General features: G+C 32.9%; 1 protein-coding gene and 1 long non-coding RNA gene across 4 annotated transcripts; one reads left to right on the top strand and one right to left on the bottom strand.

The window, feature by feature from the left end:
• Positions 1-34: 34 nt before the first annotated feature.
• On the bottom strand, positions 35-8,490 carry LOC143069156 (proton-coupled folate transporter-like). 2 transcript variants are annotated; one of them, XM_076243644.1, is made up of 5 exons: positions 8,344-8,490; positions 4,894-6,155; positions 3,440-3,523; positions 975-1,131; positions 35-652 (listed from the first exon to the last, which is right to left on the bottom strand). In XM_076243644.1, the coding sequence occupies exons 2-5, from the start codon at positions 6,005-6,007 to the stop codon at positions 607-609; spliced, it is 1,401 nt and encodes a 466-aa protein (XP_076099759.1). In that variant the 5' UTR covers positions 6,008-6,155; positions 8,344-8,490; the 3' UTR covers positions 35-606. The 2 variants fall into 2 exon arrangements, with proteins under 2 accessions (XP_076099759.1, XP_076099757.1); XM_076243642.1 differs by having other exon boundaries at positions 8,325-8,478.
• Positions 8,491-10,848: 2,358 nt separating this feature from the next.
• LOC143066600 (uncharacterized) lies at positions 10,849-12,943 on the top strand. Of its 2 annotated transcripts, none has more exons than XR_012975692.1 (2): positions 10,849-11,341; positions 12,483-12,943. It is a non-coding gene; the product is annotated as an uncharacterized LOC143066600 (long non-coding RNA). The 2 variants fall into 2 exon arrangements; XR_012975693.1 differs by having other exon boundaries at positions 10,849-11,267.
• The last annotated feature ends 9,158 nt before the right edge of the window (positions 12,944-22,101 follow it).

Raw genomic sequence — 22,101 nt, forward strand, 5'->3', positions numbered from 1 at the left:
TACTGTGAATGACTTTAAGTAAATAACCACTGTGGAAAAAATAGACAGTTTATTAAAAAATTAAACAAAACTCGTTGCAAAAGTATATATAAACACACCCAATAAAAAAGATTCATAATGAATGATAAAATGTTGAAAAAGCATATGTGAAAAACACACAAAATATAAAGGTTAAACGAAAGGTTCATTTAAAAACAAATATATACAATATTCAAATTTTGCAAAAGAATACAAATAAAAAAAAAAAACACACGTTAAAGAAACATTCAAGCTAAAAATATGACAATGACAAAATGTTGCAAAAGCATATAAAAACATAAATAGAAAAACAGATTCTTGTTAAAACTAAAAAAGAGTGACTATATATAATTAAAGCATGTTGAAAACACTCATACATGAAGGATTCATGTTAGAACTAATTAATAAGGACAAACTATTGCAAAAACATAAACATATGAAAATGAAACCACACATTAAAGAAAGATTCATGTTATTACAAATAAACAATTATACAAAATGATACAAAAGCATATAGTAAAACAACTCGGAACGTTTCGGATAATAAATTGCCATTTCTATAACATAATTCCGCCATTTTGAATTATTTCAAATTCTGTCGGGCCTATCTCCTTTCAGCCATTTATAAAGTATTCTGCAATAGAAATAAAAGAATGTTTATTATAGTTATGTATCTGTCAAAGGAAAAATAATACGCTTGAAATTTTACTCCCAGCCATTACAACAGTAATCATGGATTATCAAAGAACAATTCCGAATATGTTAACTAAAGGACAGTTTAAAACTAGTATTTGTAAAAATAAACACTGAATTTCTCATTTAGGTGAAACATTGTACAAATTGATAAATATTTCAAAAATCTAAATCGAATGTTTTCTTACGTTTTACAATCAATGATGACGGAAGACATCCGATTTCTTATCTTGAAATTGATAGATATAAAAGTCACTACTTACATAGAACCAGCAAGGGCTACGGAAAACACTGCAGCCATTATGAGAAATATGAACCCAGGAAACCAATCAACTGACGCCGTATACATTTTACCATATACAACTCCGGTTAATGCTGCTTGTAACTCATCCAAACCAGCAATACTGGCAAACAAAAATCCTAAAAATACAAACACATAACCGGTGATAGGACCTCATGTGTAATGCAAATAACATGACATCTAATTTATTATGTTGAATATTTTACTTAAATAAAGGCAACAGTAGTATACCGCTGTTCAAAACTCATAAATCCATGGACAAAAAACAAAATCGGGGTAACAAACTAAAACCGAGGGAAACGCATTAAATATAAGAGGAGAACAACGACACAACACTAAAATGTAACACACACAGAAACGGACCAAGCATCAGACAAAATCCCACGAGAATAATAAATATAACTTCAAAACCAAATACATGAATTTGAGATAGACAAGTACCGTGACACGTCTATCGAAATGTGAAATTACACTCAAAAATAAGAGAAAACAAACTTACACTTTGGATATTAATTTCTTCTATATGGTCGGTGAGACTTGAAATGAATAATTTGAAATCCGAAAGTCTAAATAAAGGCAACAGTAGTATACCGCTGTTCAAAACTCATAAATCCATGGACAAAAAACAAAATCGGGATAACAAACTAAAACCGAGGGAAACGCATTAAATATAAGAGGAGAACAACGACATAACACTAAAATGTAACACACATAGACAAAATTCCACGAGAATAACAAATATAACATATATATATAACATCAAAACCAAATACATGAATTTGGGATAGACAAGTACCGTGACACGTCTTATCGCAATGTGAATTTACACTCAAAAATAAGAGAAAACAAACGACACAACGTTATAATGTAATACACACAGAAACGAACTATAATATAACAATGACCATATTCCTGACTTGGTACAGGGCATTTTTAAAGGAAAAAATGGTGGGTTGAACCTGGTTTTGTGGCATGCCAAACCTCGCACTTTTATGGCCATGTGAAATATAACATCAAAATGACAACACAGGACTACAATATAAATAAATTGGAGAACACAATTGACAAAGAATCACACGAACAACAGCCAACAAAAGACAACAAGTTCAAAATTTTGATACGCCAGAAGTGTATTTTGTCCACACAAGACCTATGTGTGACGCACAGATACAAAAGTTTGAAAGCCGAAACGAGTACAAAGTTGAACTTACCAGAAAATCCCTATAATTTAGAGTAATTTATACTTTTGCAAACAGTAAATTTAATAAAATGAATATTCAAAAGATGTACATGATAAAGCTGAAGTATTAACTAATTACAGGAAACAACTGAAATACATTTACATAACCAGACATTTGAAACACAAAAGTAGACACATCCGAATACGTTTAAACCTCTACGCCAAGTGACGTCCTATTTGGAACTGAAAAATGACGAAAAAATGACGTCATTTGAATTAGTAAAACAGATCATCAAAAAATGAAAAATGACGTCACATAAGAATGAATAAGATACAATTAGGATTAATTTAAGATTATATATTTGAACTAAATACTGATATTGCATTAAATAACAAAGCACATTTTAATTCTTATTAATATAAAACTGAGGTAGCAATTAACTATATTATAAAACTATGTCCGGTTTGTTATGAATCTAACTTCAAACGTAAAATATCGTACTGATTACGTTGAACGAAATCAAATCTGATAAATGAAGGCGGTGATTAATTTTCTTTACCATAACACATAAATATAATAGAAAAGACGTCAACACATTTGACAAAATCCGATGAGAATTACAAATATAACATTAAACATTTAAACTAAATACATGAATTTGGGATGGATAAGTACCGTACCACGTCTTATAGTCTAAAATATTGCCCAGTAAAAAGATGTAAGTACGCTAGTTACTCGATGATAATTATGATCTTTCTGCTAAGTAAATATCACAGGATATCACATTCTACAAGCATTCAGATTCACTGGTTAACTTTTAATATCTCTATTTTGCATGTTTACAAAATTACCAAATGTGAGATCGAAATAGGTGATTTCATGATAAACGCGATGTAGATTTTATATCTGAACAGTGCCATTTTGTCTGTACACAAGTGCGGCAAGAGCTTTTGAAGTAGTCATCCTTTACAACCCTTTAATTCAAGAAAAAGAAACTTATAATGGTCTTTGGTCTCGTTAATGACGACGAATACTGCGAAACAACTAGAAACAATATCATTTCGAGACATTTTATAACTGAACAAATGTTTTGACCGGTAAAGTTAAATGGTAGACAGAGTGGTTTATGGACCTGTAAATTGGTTATATTTTGTTATTTGGTTGCTGTATTAATATTCACTAATTTTATACCATGCAATATCAAGTACACTACATGTATAAAATAAGTCATGCATTTGTATCATACCTTGCTCTTGAGGATCAACTACCCTTGACATCATGGCACGCATGACTGGAAATACGGAAATGGAAACAAAACCAAAAATAACATCTATAGAATAAAAATTAAATAACACATATAACATATTGTGATATCTGCTACATATTCTGCTTGGTTTTTTTTATTTGGTTGAGGTTGATTCATAAAAATAACAGTAGTAAACCGTTGTTCAAAAGTCATAAATGAATTGAGAAAAAACAAATCTGGGTTACTAAAAATGCGGGAAACACATCAACTATAAGGGGAAAACAACGGAACAACAAAAACACTGATGTGCAACAAAAACAAACGCAAACATACATAGAAACGGACTATGTAATAACAACTGCAATATTCCTGGCATGATACATGACATTTTAAGAAACATGGTAGGTTGAACCAGGTTTTATGGCAAGAAAAATCTTCCGCTAATATGGCAATGTTGAAAATTATCATTAAAATGACAACACTGGATATATGAGGTAGTGATGATCAATATAAAACGAAGCAATTTCACAGTGGTATAGCTGTCAATTAAACAACAGAGTCCTAATTAAGTAGATCAATGTCACTGTATGGACAATTCAACAATGACGAAACCAATACCAAATAGTAAGCAACATGTATAAAAGAATCTGACATAAAAAAAAACGTGAAATAATTAAAAAAAAAAAATCAAAAAATCAACGGCATGAATTTTGACAAAACAATAAACGCTAAAAATATGACAGAAAGCAATAAAAAAATGTAAATGTGGGGGTGTTAACAAACTTCAAACTTTTCCATATATAAATTAAACCTGGGACAGTTTTAAGGCAAGATATTAGAACAAATCATTTCATCAAATGATTTCACGTGGCTCAGGTCGGTAATGCCGTTTTCTTTCAAGACGTTGTTGATGGTTGGCACACTACACGTCTAGACACTTGTAAAAAGTAAATTAACAAAAATACCGAACTCCGAGGAAAATTCAAAACGGAAAGTCCGTAATCAAATGGCAAAATCAAAAGCTGAAACACATCAAACGAATGGATAACAACTGCCATATTCCTGACTTGGTACAAACATTTTCTAATGCAGAAAAATTGTGGATTAAAACTGGTTTTATAGCTAGCTAAACCTCTCATATGAAAGTGTTGCAATGAAAGCGTCACGTTGATTTCAAAACAAAATTTTGTCATATTATTGAACAATTAATTACTTAATTATTATGTTAATAAAAGGTCTATTTACTATGGATTTTCATTGATATACATGTAGTCTCATTGTCTCCAGAAAAATAATGTGTGCTATTACACCTAGGTCCCATGTTAGGGGAGGATTGAGCGCTCACAAACATGTTTAAAAAGGAGTTCATAAAAACTAACACAATCAAACGCTATCAATTATTGGAACAATTATGATGTACTACTCAAAAGTAATCCTTAAGCTTATTTACTTACGTAAATAAACCATCCAACTGGTCACAGAAAAGCCCAATATCAACATAGATGCAATACCGGATATTGAGCCAATTAAGAGTACCATAACATCTTCTGTAAATTTTAGGAACAGTCGAACAATGCCGACAACACACACTGTATTAACCAGCGTTTGAATAGCATGCATAACCTGAATGTTGAATGCATTCCAACAGATCGGTTGATGCATCAGGAACAAAGTCTGGTATTCAAGTTTTCCTTGTAGACACGATGACGACAACAAAAACACGAGCAAACACAGTAATAGCTTTCGCCTTCTGTGCTGAGGTGTATCTCTAATATATAATTTCAATGGCCCAAGAAGACTCTTTGGTTGAGAATCGTGTTCAGTAGATTTGCGAAGAATAAATACACTTAGAAATATCGTCAACAAAGATAAAGCTAAACTCATAGTAATTGGTTCACTGAATCTTTCAGTCAATATCCAGAATCCCATACAATAATTTGTTACTGCCGCTGTCAACATTCCGATCGCCTGGACTACAGTTATGCGGAAAGCCCGCTTTTTTCCTGGCGGAGTAATGTCAGAAACAGTTGCAAAAATTTGAACCATTGCGCCACTAAATGTACCGGTAAATGCAAAGCCTATCTGTCCTATATACAATACCCAGATGGGTAGCCGTAGTAAAACTGTTAACAACAAAATTAATTCTTTAAAAACAGTTCCACAAATAGATGTGATATACATCACCCTCCGCCCAAAGAAATCCGAGAGATAACCGAGCAAGAATATTGGAATTACAGAAGCAAATGTTGAACAAAATCCTAAATACATGATTATTTCAGCAGACTCCTTTTGAATAATGCTACTTGTATCGTTAATGTGAGAAGTGTTTGTGATGTTTCCAGGGTAACATGCGTTTTCGGCATGTCGTACAATGTGTTTCTGACCATGCTTTTTAGCCGTCTCATCGATGACGTAGAAAGTTTGTACTGTCCCGAGTGCCACAATGGTTACTGTATGTAAAACAACAAGCAATTCCACAGGAGTCCACCTGAAAATCCACGACAATGACGTTCCCTCATCATTTTGAGCAACTCGTATTAGCGGTGTTCCCTCATTGGGTGAATTCATCACTCCACTTTGAAGTATCCAAGATATCAATGTTTTTATTCACATATCTTTACTACAAATAATGTAATCATTGATGGAATTAGAACGTTTATGAGGACATGATGCTGAAAACTATTCAACCGCACCAAATAGTTTTCCCATGAAGTGCCTGTAATGAAATTTAAAAAAGTATTTATTTCCTGCATATATATGTAAGTGAGATTTGGTTCGTTAAAAGTCAGACATCCACTTCCGCAAAAATGCATATTTGGTGTCTCTTAAAAAAATCATGATAATATTTCACAATAAAATGTCAAGATCCCGGACATGATAAATTACTGTTCTTAAATGATTACAATCCCCTGATGAGGACAAGTTATGTAATAATATGATGATACATTTAATACAACATGTAACAAATGACATGATGCACTTAATTGTTTAGATTGTTATATAATATGTATGGTAGTGAACATACTAATCAACAACAAACGTGTGGTTTGGTCAATCTTTATATAAGTGTCATATCTTATTTACTGATGGGAAACTCGCAAAAAAACAAATTAACATTGAATTTAACTCTTAACTAACACACACATTTGTGTTGGGGACCAGCTGAAGCTATTGCGGGATTTTATCGCTCTGTTAAAGACCCATTGGTTGGCATTGGACTGTTTTTCTCTTTTTGGATATATTGTTGTCTCTTTGACACACTTTTGGTTCCCCGTTTCCATTTTCAGTTTTCAGTTTTAACTTTTAATCATACGTGTAAATGAGGACAGGAATTGATGATAATGCAAATTAATAAGGTTTCCGTTTGCGCTTGCTTTCAGTATATTCCAGCAGTCTTAGCTCATTTTTGTTGTGCCTGTACTTGTGCCTTGCGCATCACACTACTCGCATGTATACAAGTCATCGTTATGTGATGCCCAGTATGGATTTGTACGAGAAATGAAATTGAAGTTGAGGTTGTTAATTCAAAATACATTGTTAAATATGGTTTAATCTTATATCAACCATAACTATCAAAAAATTATTTCGACAAACCATCGAGATGTTTGCAATTGTTTAATATGCAAACAATAAGAACTTTAACCTCATAGTATAATTAACTCCTATATTTGTTTAAAATTTTGTTTAATGTACTTTTTGACTAGTATTTAATCAATAAATTTCCTTTTTAACCATAACTATAGATAGAATTACCTCATTCAGATAAATTTTTAATTTCTTACTTCCTCAAATTAAGTAAATAACTGTTGCACTGAACTGAGATCCCCATAAAAAATAAAAGAAAAAAAGAAAGAAAAGCAGCATAAAAACAAATTAAGCTATTGCCTGGTGCTGTTAAATTCGATAACGTGTCTGCATGGAGTGCAGGTCAAACACACGAAAAGAACACACACACATTTTCTAATGTCTTCTCGTAGATTATGAGTTAATCATAATGACTAAGTCTGTTTGTCTAGTAAAAGTCAGGTTTTTAATCATTTCTCATTATTATGTCATCGCTGTAATCACGTATGTACTATATTAAATATTGGACTGCTGTAGCGGATCCAGGGGATGGGTTCCGGGGGTTTTAACCCTCTTTTTCTTTTAACGACAATTGCATTTGAATGGGGAAATATATATTTTTTTTCCTCCCTCACTCCCTTTGAAAATTGATTGATCCGCCCGGTTAGCATCCATGCATTTATTTACCCAACGACATCAACAAAATAAAATTATGTTGTGTGCGAATTAACTACGGTATGTTGTTTCATACAAAACGAAAATCTATGAACACTTGATATGTTAATGCCGAATGATCAGCACATATACCAATTGCACATTCAGAATGATAACATATACTAAGTAATACGAAATTAATATGAAGTAATACGAAATTAATATGAACCATTTTTTCGCTAGATCGAGACTTTGAACCGTACTTTTTACAAAGAAGAAAACGACATACAGGATGATGTATGCGATCATTTCTTGTCAGATTAGTACTTTGACTTCAAGCCAATGAGTCTTGAAGTTTGCTCTTTTTGCTTGACGGAAAAGGGATAAATGCCAATTTTCAGTATGATTTTGGTCCGATCAACAAAGCACCATCCTGGCGGATATTTTATATTCTAGAGTAAATATTACATCATACTTTTGTGAAATAAAAATTTGCGTAATTTGCTAGACAACTAATACACGTTTCACTACACCGTTAGTTTGAAGGTGATGATTTATAGATCACCGTTATTTCCTTTTTTTACGCAATACCAATACAAATTTTACCCATCTTTCAAAAAAGTTCAGATTTACATATACATAAATTGAACAATTTGTACAAACGTACCTCATTACAAAACACATACCTTAAGAAATAGAAATAACTATGTGTATACGATAACATCCTCCGATTTATCAAAACTCCCGATTGAAAACAACATATGCACACATATAAGGAAATAGCAATAAAATTTTACAGGTATTCAAGTGATCATATTCCAAAAATAGAAATGAACATGTGAAGCTATCAAAGGATTACTTCCCATCGATGTTCTATTTTAGTTATATATATATTATTAAAAGAGTAGACTAATTTAAATAATCGATAAACTTAATTGTCTTAAATTAGATGTTTAAGTGTTTTTCAAAGTGCCTACTTACGTTAGTCAATGTCCTCTTTTTTAATTTCCATATTTAGATGAGGAATAAGGAAATGGGTTTTAATTTTCTATGCTAAAAGGTAGATATAACTTATTTCTGTCTCAAAATTCAACAAAATAACTTCCTTCTGGTTAACCGTTTCTTAACTGTCTTCCAAAAACGAAAAAAGTTCAAAATATCTTATTATATGTAAGTGTTGTAAAGAATTTAAGGACAATTTAACCCTACTGTTTATCTCCATATTCATGTACGCTTAGAACACAGTTAATCCAGATTTGTCTGTATAAATTATCACAAACTTGAACGATTGTTGACGGCGCCGACGCCGGACTCAGTCTTGTTTTCGCCACTTTCGTCACAGGTGAGACAAAAAACTTTACTTTTCAGTACCGTAGAGAATAAAGGAGACTCATTTAGGCAGGTTAAAAAAATCTGATTAAAAGTTTCCTTCACCACAAACTTATCATCCGTCGGACCACAATGAGACTTTGAATAAATAAAAATTGTAGGTTGAAAAGATCTTTAAAAAAGATCAAGCATTGGCGGATTAGACGAAGGATTCTCAGGTTGGCTGGACTCTACAACCCCACTTACTTTGTTTTACTGAAAATTACAAATTGTTACGAAAGAACAAGATTTTATGATGGCATGAAATAAACTTATCATAGCTACCTGGATTAAAATTTTATATTTACGTCAGACGCGCGTTTCGTCTACACAAGTCTCATCAGTGACACTCAAATCCAAAAAAGTTAAAACGACCAAATAAACTACGAAGTTGAAGAACATTGAGGTCCAAAATTCCTGAAAGTTTTGCCAAATACAGCTAAAGGTTATCTATTACTGAGGTAAAAAAAACACCTTAGTATGTCAAAAATTCAAATTTTTTGTAAAAAGTTAACTTATGAATATGACCATATCAATGATAATATATGTCAGCACAGAAGTGCTGACGGTTTATTCCTTGAATGCCAACATCCTCTAATCTACCGACAATTTACCTGTAATATTATGTTAGCATTATCTATTCTGACTGCATGGTAATGCGCCAACATTTCAAATAAATAATAAATAATAATAATTCTCTTTCTCAATCATTGACTGGGGTGCCTGTTCATCATAAAAACGAATCTCAATGTAATTCGCCGTATGTTGTTAAATGATACTCTTCAATATATATTTAAAAAATAAATTGGATGAGTTGAGTAGAACTGTTCATTATAGTGGGTATGGAAGGATTATGGACCATTTGTCTTACTATAATGAATTGATAAATACATGTTTAAGTTAAATTCATTTGCAGGTAGACGACTATAAGGATAAAGCGCAAATGTCCAGTCAATTTATTACAGGTGAATCAAAATTAAAAGCCAAAATGTCCATAGTTTTTGAAGCGCAAATGTCCTATCTTTTTACAGGTAAAAAAGCACAAACGTCCTGTGCCCATAATGTTGGCATTCGATGAAGACACCGTGCTGACTAAGGGGATGGTGATACCCTCGGGGAAATAAATCTCCATCAGCAGTGGCATCGACCCAGTGGTTGTAAATAAACTCATCATAGATACCAGGATTAAAATTTTATATTTAGGCCAGACGCGCGTTTCGTCTACAAATGACGAATCAGTGACGCTCAAATCCAAAAAAGTTAAAAAGCCAAATAAATTATTGAATTTGCAACATGATGTGCAAACTTAAAATGGAGAAGTTTCTTATTGCAGTTTAATTGCAATAATGGCATAGAACAGAAATAAACAACTTTTTAAATCGATAAAACTTGTTAAGTGGGAAAAGGGAAAACAAAACTTTAAAAACATATTAAGTCCACACAATATTATACCGAGTAAAAAAATGCTAGTCAAGAAAATATTATACAGAATACAAAATTCTAATCTGCCTATAATTGAAATTTATGTGTAATGTAGAAAGTTAATTTGTTTTTGTTAAGAATAGTTATCAAAAGCATTCCCTTAATAGCACAAACATATTCTTTTTGTTAGCTGCATGTTATTTGGTTAGTTATTCTGTATTCCACATTGAGAAGACAACGCATTCCTCATGAAGGCGTGATAAAGAGCAGGGAAGGCACACTGATCAACGTAATGGAAACTCTGATGTTTAAATCTGTCTTTAAAATCATACAACTAATATTTGATAAGAATAAAATTCCTTATCGTTGACCTTGTAAGTCTATTGTAGAACAATAATAAATTATTACATTATGGGACTTCCATCAGTTTACGGTCTTTTATTGTGTTTAATTCTTCCAGCAGACGCGTTTCTAAGTGACAGCGAAAAATGGAAACACGTAGAAACTTTTTTCACTGAAATTCAACAGCAACAATCAGAACTAAAGAAAGTCAACACACAGCTATCAGAGACTATTGAAAATCAAATCCATGTCATTAAAAAGCTTGAAAACAGAATCGCCATCTTGGAATCAGCAGATTGTGAATGTAGAAAACTCGATAAAGCCAAAGAAATTGTCTTCACCGCTGATTTCGATTCAAAATTACAGAAGAACTATGAGGAAACATACGTTAATGTAAAAAATAACAGAACAGATGATGTTAAACAGTCATCGAAAGGAATTACTGTTCCTATTCTTCAACGGCAGCGTCGTATAAGTGGTATGTGTGTAATACGCTCTATAACAAGATTATGTTTTTGCTTCACAGATGTATCCACAGGGTCTTTCGCCAAGGTAAAAGCCTAGATTTTCTAGCTTATTTAAAATAGAGTATAAAAAGAATATACCAATAGACAGTAAAAGCCCGATATTCCTATAAAACAGACTACGCCATCATGATCATGAAAAAGAAAATCATCAAAATAACAAACAACAGTCAAATGAAAAAGATTCAGAAAAAAATAAGATGGCGCGCATGCATCTGCTCTAGAAGGATAACATGAGCACCTCCTGCTTTAAAAGAGCCATGCCCGCAGTGTTATTCGTAGCAGGAAAACAATTTTACGATTCCCAATCGTGTCACGGGATTGTGCTAAGGATATTCTATTAGGTGAAACGAAATGATAAAAGCGATCGTAAAACTTTAAAATGGATGACTTCACCTTTACGTTTGGAACCTTTTTTCAATGCATGAATCGTATGCAGTGACCCTATAGCAAGCAAAACATGATAGAAAATGCAAGATCCAAAGATCGTATCGATTGGAAGATACAGACACCATAAAAACCACTTCTGGGATGTTAATTTATTCTCCTTTGTCGTAAAGTTAAGATCTTAACCAACACTCATTGTCAATTTCTTAAATTTTAAGTCAAGATATGCAACAGTCTTTGTTGCATCTGTTATATCCATTATTTGAAGTTCATTGAACCAAACATAGTCAATAAACTCTGTGAATTCAAAAGGGCACTATTTACACATATGAAAAAAGTATCGCACACACATAAAAATGTATCAGGTAATATAGTGTATGGGTCCAAACGTATATAAATAATGCAATTCTGGTTTTGACCATTTGCTCAAATTAAATGAAAGGCATTAACGAATTTATAATGTTCAATGTTGGTTGAACAAGAGGATGTTATAGGCAATAAAACGTTTAACTTTGGCTTCTTATTAGTAAAATGTTCAATAACACAATTTCTTTTGTATGAAAAACGACATAAGAATGATAAATATCGAGTAAATCCACTATTCACACATATTAGCGATGCTGACCGGTTCTCATTCCATTGATCAAATGTTCAATGTGGTGTTGTGGTTGTGCATAGCGGGTAGAAAGATTGTCGGGAAATTATCCATAGTCTCGTCATTATATATTCTAAACTAAGTGCGGCTGATATTGTATATCTAACTTTATCTTTATATTTAACAGGCAGTCAAACTAGGGAACATTGCCTTTTATGTTTAAATGCCATCAGATGAACCAATCCCAGCCCCGAAGCATATATTAGTTTTCCGCGGTGTTCTGACGAATGTTGGTGGACATTACAATAAATTTTCCGGAATGTGTACTGTCCCTGAAAATGGAATTTATGTGTTTACATGGACAGTAGTTTGTGAATCTCAAGGAAACCGTGTTACACAAGTAGTTGTCAACACGGAAGTGGTTTGGGCAGCCATGTGCGATGCGCGTGGAGGGGGAACTTATTATAGGACCACAACAGGTTTAGTGGTCCTTGAAGTCAATCAGAGTGAAGTTGTGTTCATTCGGACACATCCGGCTAACCTAGGTGTAAAAGCAATAATAAGCGCTCCCGACTATCATCGCACAACATTTAGTGGGTGGAAGCTTTAATGGGATACACTTATCGTCAGATTAAATATCTACATACATATGGTCTTGTTGTGTTTTTTAGTCCGGAACACATGACAATAGTAACATTTACCTTTCTAACCCCTTATTACCTTTCTAAATCTTTCTTCATGAAAAATCTACTAAGCTTTGGTAGATATAATCTCGTGAGCAATCATGCATCAATGTTGCTCATGGAAAAGTTTGAAGCATCAAAACCTCTCAATTGATTACATCTTAAAATTCTGCATTTATGTTTGTGCCTTTACTCATCAGTGTTTTATTTTTTGATAAATCATAAGTTGAGGATCTTCTCGAAATTGGGGGGCCTCGGTGGCCGAGTGGTCTAAGTAGTTACTACTGTGATCACAAGCCAGCCAACACTGAGGTTGTGAGTTCGAACCCTGCTCGTGCGGATGCACTAGACTCTAATCTTGATTGACTAGGATTGTCAGTTTTCCTATCGAAGGTCGGTAGTTTTTTCTGGGCTTCCTCCGCCAATAAAAAATGGCCGACACGAAATTGCCTAAATGTGGTGCTTAAAAGTGGCGTTAAAACACCAAAAAATCAAATCAAATCAAATCTCGAAATCGGACCATATTCGATCACATCAATTGCCGTTAATATTCGAATACTGGGGCCGTGTCAACGAAGCTGTCCTAGGACTAAGACATGTCTTAGGATGGTCTTAGGACACGTTTTAGTCCTAAGTCGGGTTAACGAAAGTCTCCTAAAATAACATATGTCCTAAATTTGGTCCTAAAGTTAGGATATACAATTAGGTGTCTTATGATAGTCCTACAGACTACATCGTCCTAAAACGTAAAAAAACCAACAAATATGGCATAAACTCAATACAAAAAATACTAATACAATTTTAAACTATCATTAGATAAAATTAATAAAACAAATATTGTTTAATGTTTGTTAAAGATTTAATTGTATTATATTAAATTATTTCGTGATGCCTTTTTTGAAGCCTAAACAATACAATCATCATAAGCAACATATTTTCAAATGTGGGAAAAAGTTTACTTCTTTTTTACCTAGTCCTGATTCGATACATGTAATGAAATCGAGTGGACCTAAGGACAAAACTAGTTTATGTACTAAAATTGCAGCACGAATATCACAAAGTTTTGGGACCATTTACTTTTGTTTTCGCATTAAATTCATTTATATCTTTTATCATATTTAATAACGTATTAATTAGTATTCCGTAAAAACTTTTATTTTGCGTTAATTGTTTTCTATATAAGAGTCATCCTCCCTCTCTTTACATATAGGTTTTAAAATACAATTCAATCTATGTCATACAAATCTCTACATATATTGTCAATTAAATAAATGTGTTAGGATGGTCCTAGGACCATCGTAGTTAGGACTGTCCTAAGACAGCTTTGTTTTACATCCTAAGACATGTCTCAGACACGTCCTAAGACCATCCTAAATAATGTCCTTAGACCTATCTTAGGACATGTCCTAGGATACTTTCATTGACACGGCCCCTGATTGACAGAATGTAAGAAAGTTCTGATGTTTGTATGTGCCTGTCCCAAGCCAGGTGCCTGTTATTCAGTTGTCTTTTGTTTGCTGTGTTACATATTTGTTTTTCTTCATTGTTTTGTACTTAAATTAGGCCGTTAGTTTTCTTATTTGAATTGTAATACATTTGTCATTTCGGAGACTTTTATTGCTGACTATACAGTATGGGATTTGCTCATTGTTGAATGCCGTACGGTGGTCAATTGGTATCTTATGAAGAGTTGTGTCATTGGCAATCACACCGCATCTTCTTTTTTATATTGGCTTTGTTAGATTGACTAACATTTGTATATTTAATCTGAAACACACACTAATCTTTCTGTAAATATTCAAGACTATAGGAAGAGTTGATTACACTAAGATGGTACGATCTTTTCAGAAGTTTGACGAAAATGACTAAATGCGGAATGAGTATTAATGCTGGTTATAGTAGTATACGTTCTTGTTTCTGGTGCAAAGATGTCTCATTAGAAGTCATACAACTTCAGTTCAATGTATTAAGAAAAGGAAAATTTCTACAACAACTCTATATTAACAGATTCGCAACTTTATTGTTTGCTCATTTTGAATGTCATGCTTTGAATATTTGCTTAACAAATATCACTATTTTTTTTGTCTTGAAAGTTTTAGAAAAAATATTCTCAAACAATTCCATAATGCAGGCGCACAATAAAAGATGTGCATTTTTCTGTAAAATTTCTAGGACTTGAGTTGACAACTGTACGAGGAGTTAATACCACAACAAGCATGCAAGTGTTGTAGTGCTGAGCATAGCTCTTCTCTAAAATAAAAATATTGGAAAACAGGAAGAAGGTAGTCTAACAGATCCGGAAAGCGCACACACGTTATAACTCACGACAAAATATGAATCTCATTCTGGTCTGCAGTTTACTAGAAAAATATGACCCTCATTCAACATTTAAAAAATTGTATCGTAAAACTGGGAGAAAGTATCTATCTGATAGATCCAAATTTAACCCTGCCAAGCTGCTGACTAAATATGAAGTCATTCCGTTACGTGGTTTCTGATAAAATTGTGACAAACATATGTGTTGAATAAATGGACAATATGTTTGCAAAATCAGCCGTTTTTAGAGTGGGGGTATATAGTTGGTACTGTCAGGATAACATTTTTAAGTACCTTGTGTTATATTTAGGTATTTGGGATTTGTTTTGTCAAAGGCAAATGCCTGTGTCTGATGTTTGGATTTTCGTTGTTTTTTTTATGCCATAGCGTTGTCAATTTGTCTTCAGCATATTAAGTTGAATATTCCTTTTGTATCTTCCGCCTCTCGTTCATTTATCAAGCATTTACTATAATGTAATTTGCTAACAAAATCTATATTGTTTAGGGCTTTGTTTCTTGGGCAACATATTGTTTTGCTTGGAGGACCCACATGTTGTTAGCAACATTTGGACCTTTCAAGATAGATGTAGCACGAGTATTTAGACCCATAATTACCTTGATGTGTATCAACAAACTCGGAAAAAATAGCATCACACATTGTATTCATTTTGTCAATTGTCTGGCATAATCATCAACTGTAACAATTAGCAATTTAAAATAGTGTTTCCAGTTAATGAATTGAGGCTCACTCTATTTCGAGTTGGCTCACACATTTCTTAAAGATGTGTAATTGATTATGTCAAGATGAGATAAGAAAGAAACCATGTATGGTGTGTTTGAAAATATGTCATTGACGGCACGACTTTAAGTCGTCAGTATAAAGAATATGCAGCACATGTGTCACTGGTGGTAAGCGGATGGTCGTAACTTAAAGTTACGACCATCCGAAGATGGGAGACAACTCTAGGGATACATTTTTCTTTTCCGATTTTCGTGCAGTAAAAAAATGTTTCAGTAAAACCGCTTGTCTCATACATACTAATCGTCAGTGCGTTGATATTGAAACAAAATTTGATACATAAAAACATTCTTATTTTCGTGAAATGATCATTCAATAATTCGAGCATGATGGTCGTAACTAGAAAAACAAAAATGTTCAGGATGGTCGTAACTTAAAATTGTGATGGTCGTAACTCTTTATTGAATAGGACCTAATAAGACAAGTCAAGAGTTTTAAACGTGTCTTTTGTTATATGAATATATTATATGATATATTTGTGAAGTTGATTTCACTAAATGATAAAAAATAAAAGAGGTGAGGAGAGGGATACCTGTAAAGTGCGAAAAGAAAGAAAATTGGAACGAATCGAAAAAAAACCCCAATACAAAATGAAATGACCAGTCACTGTTACTTAAAATATAATGTATAAAATCAACCAAGAGGCAACTAATTATAAGCGATTTTAACAAATTTGACATCACATGAAATAACAGTATCCTAATCTATTTTCTTTATATTTTGCATGTATTGAAAAGATAAACTTTTTAAAAACTAGTATGTACCTACTAGGTGGAATTTAAAAGAAAAATCTACAATTTAAAAATGATACTTTAAGTCGAAAGAGCATAAGTAAGGAGTCAAAATAATGTTATGGGGATCGTTATCGAGACAAGACCATAATAACTATCGAGGAATTACAATTACTGATTCATTGTGGAAGCCTTTTTAATAAGATACTTGATACACGTCTTTGTAAATCCTTAGATAAATATCTTATCATTGAGATGAGAGCCAAATTGGGTTTACCCGACTATCTGACCATATGTTCATTCTAAAAACTATTATAAATAAGTAATGTAATACAAAAGAAGGTAGAGTGTTTGCCTGCTTTGTTGATTTCCAGAAGGCTTTTGATACTGTCATTTTCCCAGGGATAAAACATAAGCTATTGAATATAGTTAGAGAGTATGATAAGAGATCTCCTTAGAACTAAAGTTGGAGTAAAACAGGGAGACAATTTGAGTCCAAATTTGTTTAAAATTTTTATAAATGAACTTCCTGATTGTGTTAAAAGTTCCCCTGATCCAGCTGTTGTTTATTCACGACCAGCCTATTCTTTACTATACATATGCTGATGATCTTGTCATTTTTTTCAACTTCAGCAAAAGGACTTCAAAGTAAACTTGATGGATTAAGATCGGTGTTTGAAAATTAATCCCAATAAAACCAAGCCATTTGTGTATTTAACAAGACAGGCAGACATATCAAACATGATTTTTATTTTAATAACAGGCGTTAAAAGCCTACCATAAGCTACGCAAGGACTTTATGTCACTGAATCCAAGTTTAAAAAACAGCCTTCATGTTTTTGAGCATACAATAAAACCTATTCTCTTATATAGTACTAAAATTTGGGGATATTTCAACCCTTTCCAAAAAAAAAGAAAATAAAACTATGACTACAAATGTAGATCAGGCTTATCCTAAGATTCTTTCAGAACGACTACGCATTGAATTTTGTAAACATTTACTTGGTGTTACCAAAAGAGAAACACATTTTGCCAATCTTTCTTAACTCGGTAAATTCACTCTGTATTTTGTCATTGCAAAGTCTATGATCAGATACTGGCACAGGCTTGACAATTTGGGATCATCTTTCGGATCTTTAAAAAAGATATCCGACGTATTTAAATTTGAGTATATGTTTAAAACTATCATTTCGATAACCTTTAGAAGCTCAAAGATACCATTTAAATAACGTTTTCTCTGTTTGTGTTCAGTATTCTCGGTCCTCGTATCTTTCTGTTTACATTCACCAAAACCCCGCGGAAATCTCACATGCGTAGGTGCGTTCTAAAAGTCAAAGTTTACATTAAAAATTATATAATTGTCCCGAATAAACAGCTGTCACGGATGCAAAGAGCTATTGGAGAAACAATTATTTTAATAAAAATATAAATCTTTGTAAGATCTAGTTCAAATATTTATAGTTTATCACGATATAATTAACGAGACGTTTTTTCATACACAACCAAATCACCCACCATGACAGCATTTTGTCCAATCACAGAAAGGATTTTCGAGCATGCGTATTCTGTTGCCATAGTTAAGCGTCCTTAAGTTCAAAGGGCACAAACCGAAACTAATACCGGCTACGTCGGAAAAAAAATAGTTACTCCGCCTTACGTTAGAAGTCTTATCCAAATCACGAACCTCTGTTTTTACTTGTCTGTTATCCTACTTCAATGTAAATTTGTTATTTGGGGAATATGGTCTTTCCTTTGCCTTTTGTGTGTTTTTGAACTTTTTAGACCAATTTTATGCAGAAAATTTTATTTTTCAGGCCTCTTCCATGTATGCAATTTCCCTCCCTAGAATTCATCACTTGTTAATTTTTTGTTATATTTCAATGAAGGAGCGTCTGGAATATATTGAAAATATTTGTAAACCAGAGGTAGAATACGTGTGCCGGTAAAGATTTGTTTTAACTCTTTCGCTTGTCCTGCTTTATGACTCTCCACAAGCAATTTTACTTAGTTTGAGGGAAACAATTTGCGAATTTAAAATGAAAAGCCCCTGAAGTTGAGCATTTATTTGTGGTTTATCAGGCTTCTTTGGCTGTCCCAATCGAAATATTTTTACCTCGTTTCAGAGACACAATTTTAAAACCTTAAAAAAAATGCATATTTAATAACTCAAATTCAAATTATTATACAACGTGACACTGTTTGTTTACACTGAAAGGAATTTTATTCGGTAAGGCTTTGTAAAATGCAAGGCGATTTTTCTGTGCCAGAACGAATCCCATCTCTTAAGCACTTTTATGCATTCAATAATGTCAACATTGTCACTTCTATATGTGTGTGAAGCATACCCACACACACAATCTGCTTTCCGTCATTGTTGAACTGTTCCATGTTTACAGGCGCCGTAGGACAGAAAACGATCTCTCACAAGTACATGACCCAACAGGCAATGCTAACAGAAGCAATAGTACTTGTTTTATATTTGAGTAGAACTGCATGTGTTTGATTGCTTGCTCTATTGTACATTTTGAAAAGACGTAAAAGAAGCAACCAGGTTATTAAAATAATGCATGATTTTAACCATATTTGTGTTTTTTTTTACAATGTTTTTTTCTTCATTTTTATTTTTTGTCAGCCCGCAATACCACTTGCCTCTAATTAATTTACGGCACTGCTATTCAATTTTAGAAAATAAATGTTTATTTGTAATACAATGATAACTTGATACATTTATCATTAAAACAAGAGTTTCTGATTGCGACATGCACATATACAAATAATTATAGGATGATTATCTATTCAATTTTATAAAATCAAACATGTTAATACAGATTTGATAAGTTGACTTGGTAGGGTTCAACTAAAATGACCATAAACGAGTATATATTTGACAGTATACATGGCATATATTAAGATCTACTGTTGATTTGTTGAGTCCGGGAAGATGCAAACATATAACGTGAAATCACCACCATAACAAGTAGATCAATGATTAGTTTCTGAAATGAAGTTACAACGTTAAAATAAAGGGTTATTTCTGACTTCAATGGAAAAATATGTAGAAGCTTCGTGAGGATAAATTTTACAAAGAAAGAGTGGATTTCTCACAAGCAGCTACTTACCCATTCCCTTTCTTCAGTCTCTTTCAAATTAAAAGAGAGAAAAAAGATTTGGTTTTGAAGTTTGGTTGTACCTGTAGAAAACTTATTTCAAACGGGATAGCACATCCTCATTTTTACGGAAATGTTGTTATCCGTGCCCGGACATTTAGAAATGATCCATGTAAACTTGTCGCTCCTTTAAATAAACTTATTCTAAAAGGTTACCTATTCAACACTGTAATAAGATCATTGAATATTGTTTTTATTGGTATAAATATTGATTTTGTTATCAGTAAATTAAAAGCTAACTTAATATTACTAGTATGCTATATACATATACATATTCATGGATCTACAATCTGTCGATACATGTAACTTGGCATTGCACAAGGTCATGTTTTTCTCTGGCAGTTTATGACGTCTTTACACTAAATCCATTGGATGTTGGATGTGTACGGATTGATAGTTTAGTCTTAGATGCATGATTTTTTTATTAGTTGTTAGTTGCTTTGAACTAGCTGTCAGATAACTGCGAGTACTCTCAGATCTGTTCATTGTGTCTTTTTTTTGTCGGGATGTATAAGTACCGGGCCACGTCCACTTGTATTTTTGTCCATCTGATGAGTTAAGCCTTTTTTTAACTGATTTTTATAGTTCGTTCTTATGTTGTACTGTTATACCACTGTCCCAGGTTAGGGGGAGGGTTGGAATCCCGCTAACATGTTTAAACCCGCCACATTATTTATGTATGTGCCTTTCCCAAGTCAGGAGCCTGTAATTCAGTGGTTGTCGTTTGTTTATGTGCTACATATTTGTTTTTAGTTCATTTTTTTTTTACATAAATAAGGCCGTTAGTTTTCTCGTTTGAATTGTTTTACATTGTTTTATCGGGGCCTTTTATAGCTGACTATGCGGTATGGGCTTCGCTCATTGTTGAAGGCCGTACGGTGACCTATAGTTGTTAATGTCTGTGTCATTTTGGTCTTTTGTGGATAGTTGTCTCACTGGCAATCATACCACATCTTCTTTTTTTTTTTTTTTTTTTTTTATACCAATGGGAAAGTGAAATTCATAAGTCGAAAACAAACCGACAACGACATGGAAAATACCACCTAAAGACACACACAAGTCTAAAATACACAACATAGAACTAAAGATTGAGCAACACCACCAGTATTGTAAGACGTTCAAGTACAAACCCGGTAATTAGTCTTATTCGATAGGTCACTTTTGAGGAAATATGGTCATTTTGAAAAAGAACGAGCTGGAAAAATCAGCACTCAACCCTAAATTCTATGTATCAATGCCTAGTATGTTTATATTAGTTCAATTATTGTTTTTACATTGCACTTAATTATTGATATTTAACTAATGAGAACAAAGGGGTGGAGTGGAGGTATCAAACAATTCATTTTGATATAGATGTTAATGGTGGGAGGGGGGGGGGGGGTTCGAAAAAACACCACATTTATATAGTGCTTTTTGTGAAAATCAACCATATTTATAGCCCATCTATCAGACAGAAAACACGTGACACCTTAATTTAGTAATTATACAATTTCTATCATTTGTTACATTACCTACCTGACAATACACACCATTGATATACTTTAAATCAGGCACAAAATTTACAAAAATTTTCTTATGATCATTCAGCACATTTTCGGTTAAGCAGACTATGTCAATAAATGAGACAAAAGTAAAATAACAAAAATTCCGAAATTCGAAGAATATTCTAAACGGAAGGCTAATAAGCAAATGACAAAATCAAAAGCTTAAACACAACAAATGTCATCATCCTGACTTGGTACAGGCATTTTCGTATGTAGAAAATAGTAAATTAAACCTGTCTTTACAGCTAACTAAAATGTTCATTTGTTAGACAATCGCATAAAATTCCATTATATTGACAACGATATGTGTACAAAACAAACAACATAATAGGTAAAATATCAAAAATAGGGGTACATCAGTTAACATTAGAATGCAATTCAAAACCGTGTGGCTGTGGCCATTGATTGACACATTAAATTCATCCATTGACTGGGACAATTTACATGAACGTTTGTCTGTAACGACCACTGTTCACGACGTACCTACGATAGACATTTAAACTGTGGGGTCACCAAAGGTTTCTTAACGCCTTTAATTATAAAATAATTCAAAAAATTAATCAGGA

Source organism: Mytilus galloprovincialis, chromosome 3 (assembly GCF_965363235.1).
Source record: "Mytilus galloprovincialis chromosome 3, xbMytGall1.hap1.1, whole genome shotgun sequence".
In the NCBI taxonomy this organism is placed as follows: domain Eukaryota; kingdom Metazoa; phylum Mollusca; class Bivalvia; order Mytilida; family Mytilidae; genus Mytilus; species Mytilus galloprovincialis.

Coding starts and splice junctions, on each gene's coding strand:
- LOC143069156 (XM_076243644.1), bottom strand. CDS start 6,007: ATGAATTCACCCAATGAGGGAACACCGCTAATACGAGTTGCTCAAAAT. Junction 3,524..4,893: donor CAGTTGGATGGTTTATTTAC/GTAAGTAAATAA, acceptor TTTATTCTATAG/ATGTTATTTTTGGTTTTGTT. Junction 653..974: donor GTAGCCCTTGCTGGTTCTAT/GTAAGTAGTGAC, acceptor TTTCTATTGCAG/AATACTTTATAAATGGCTGA.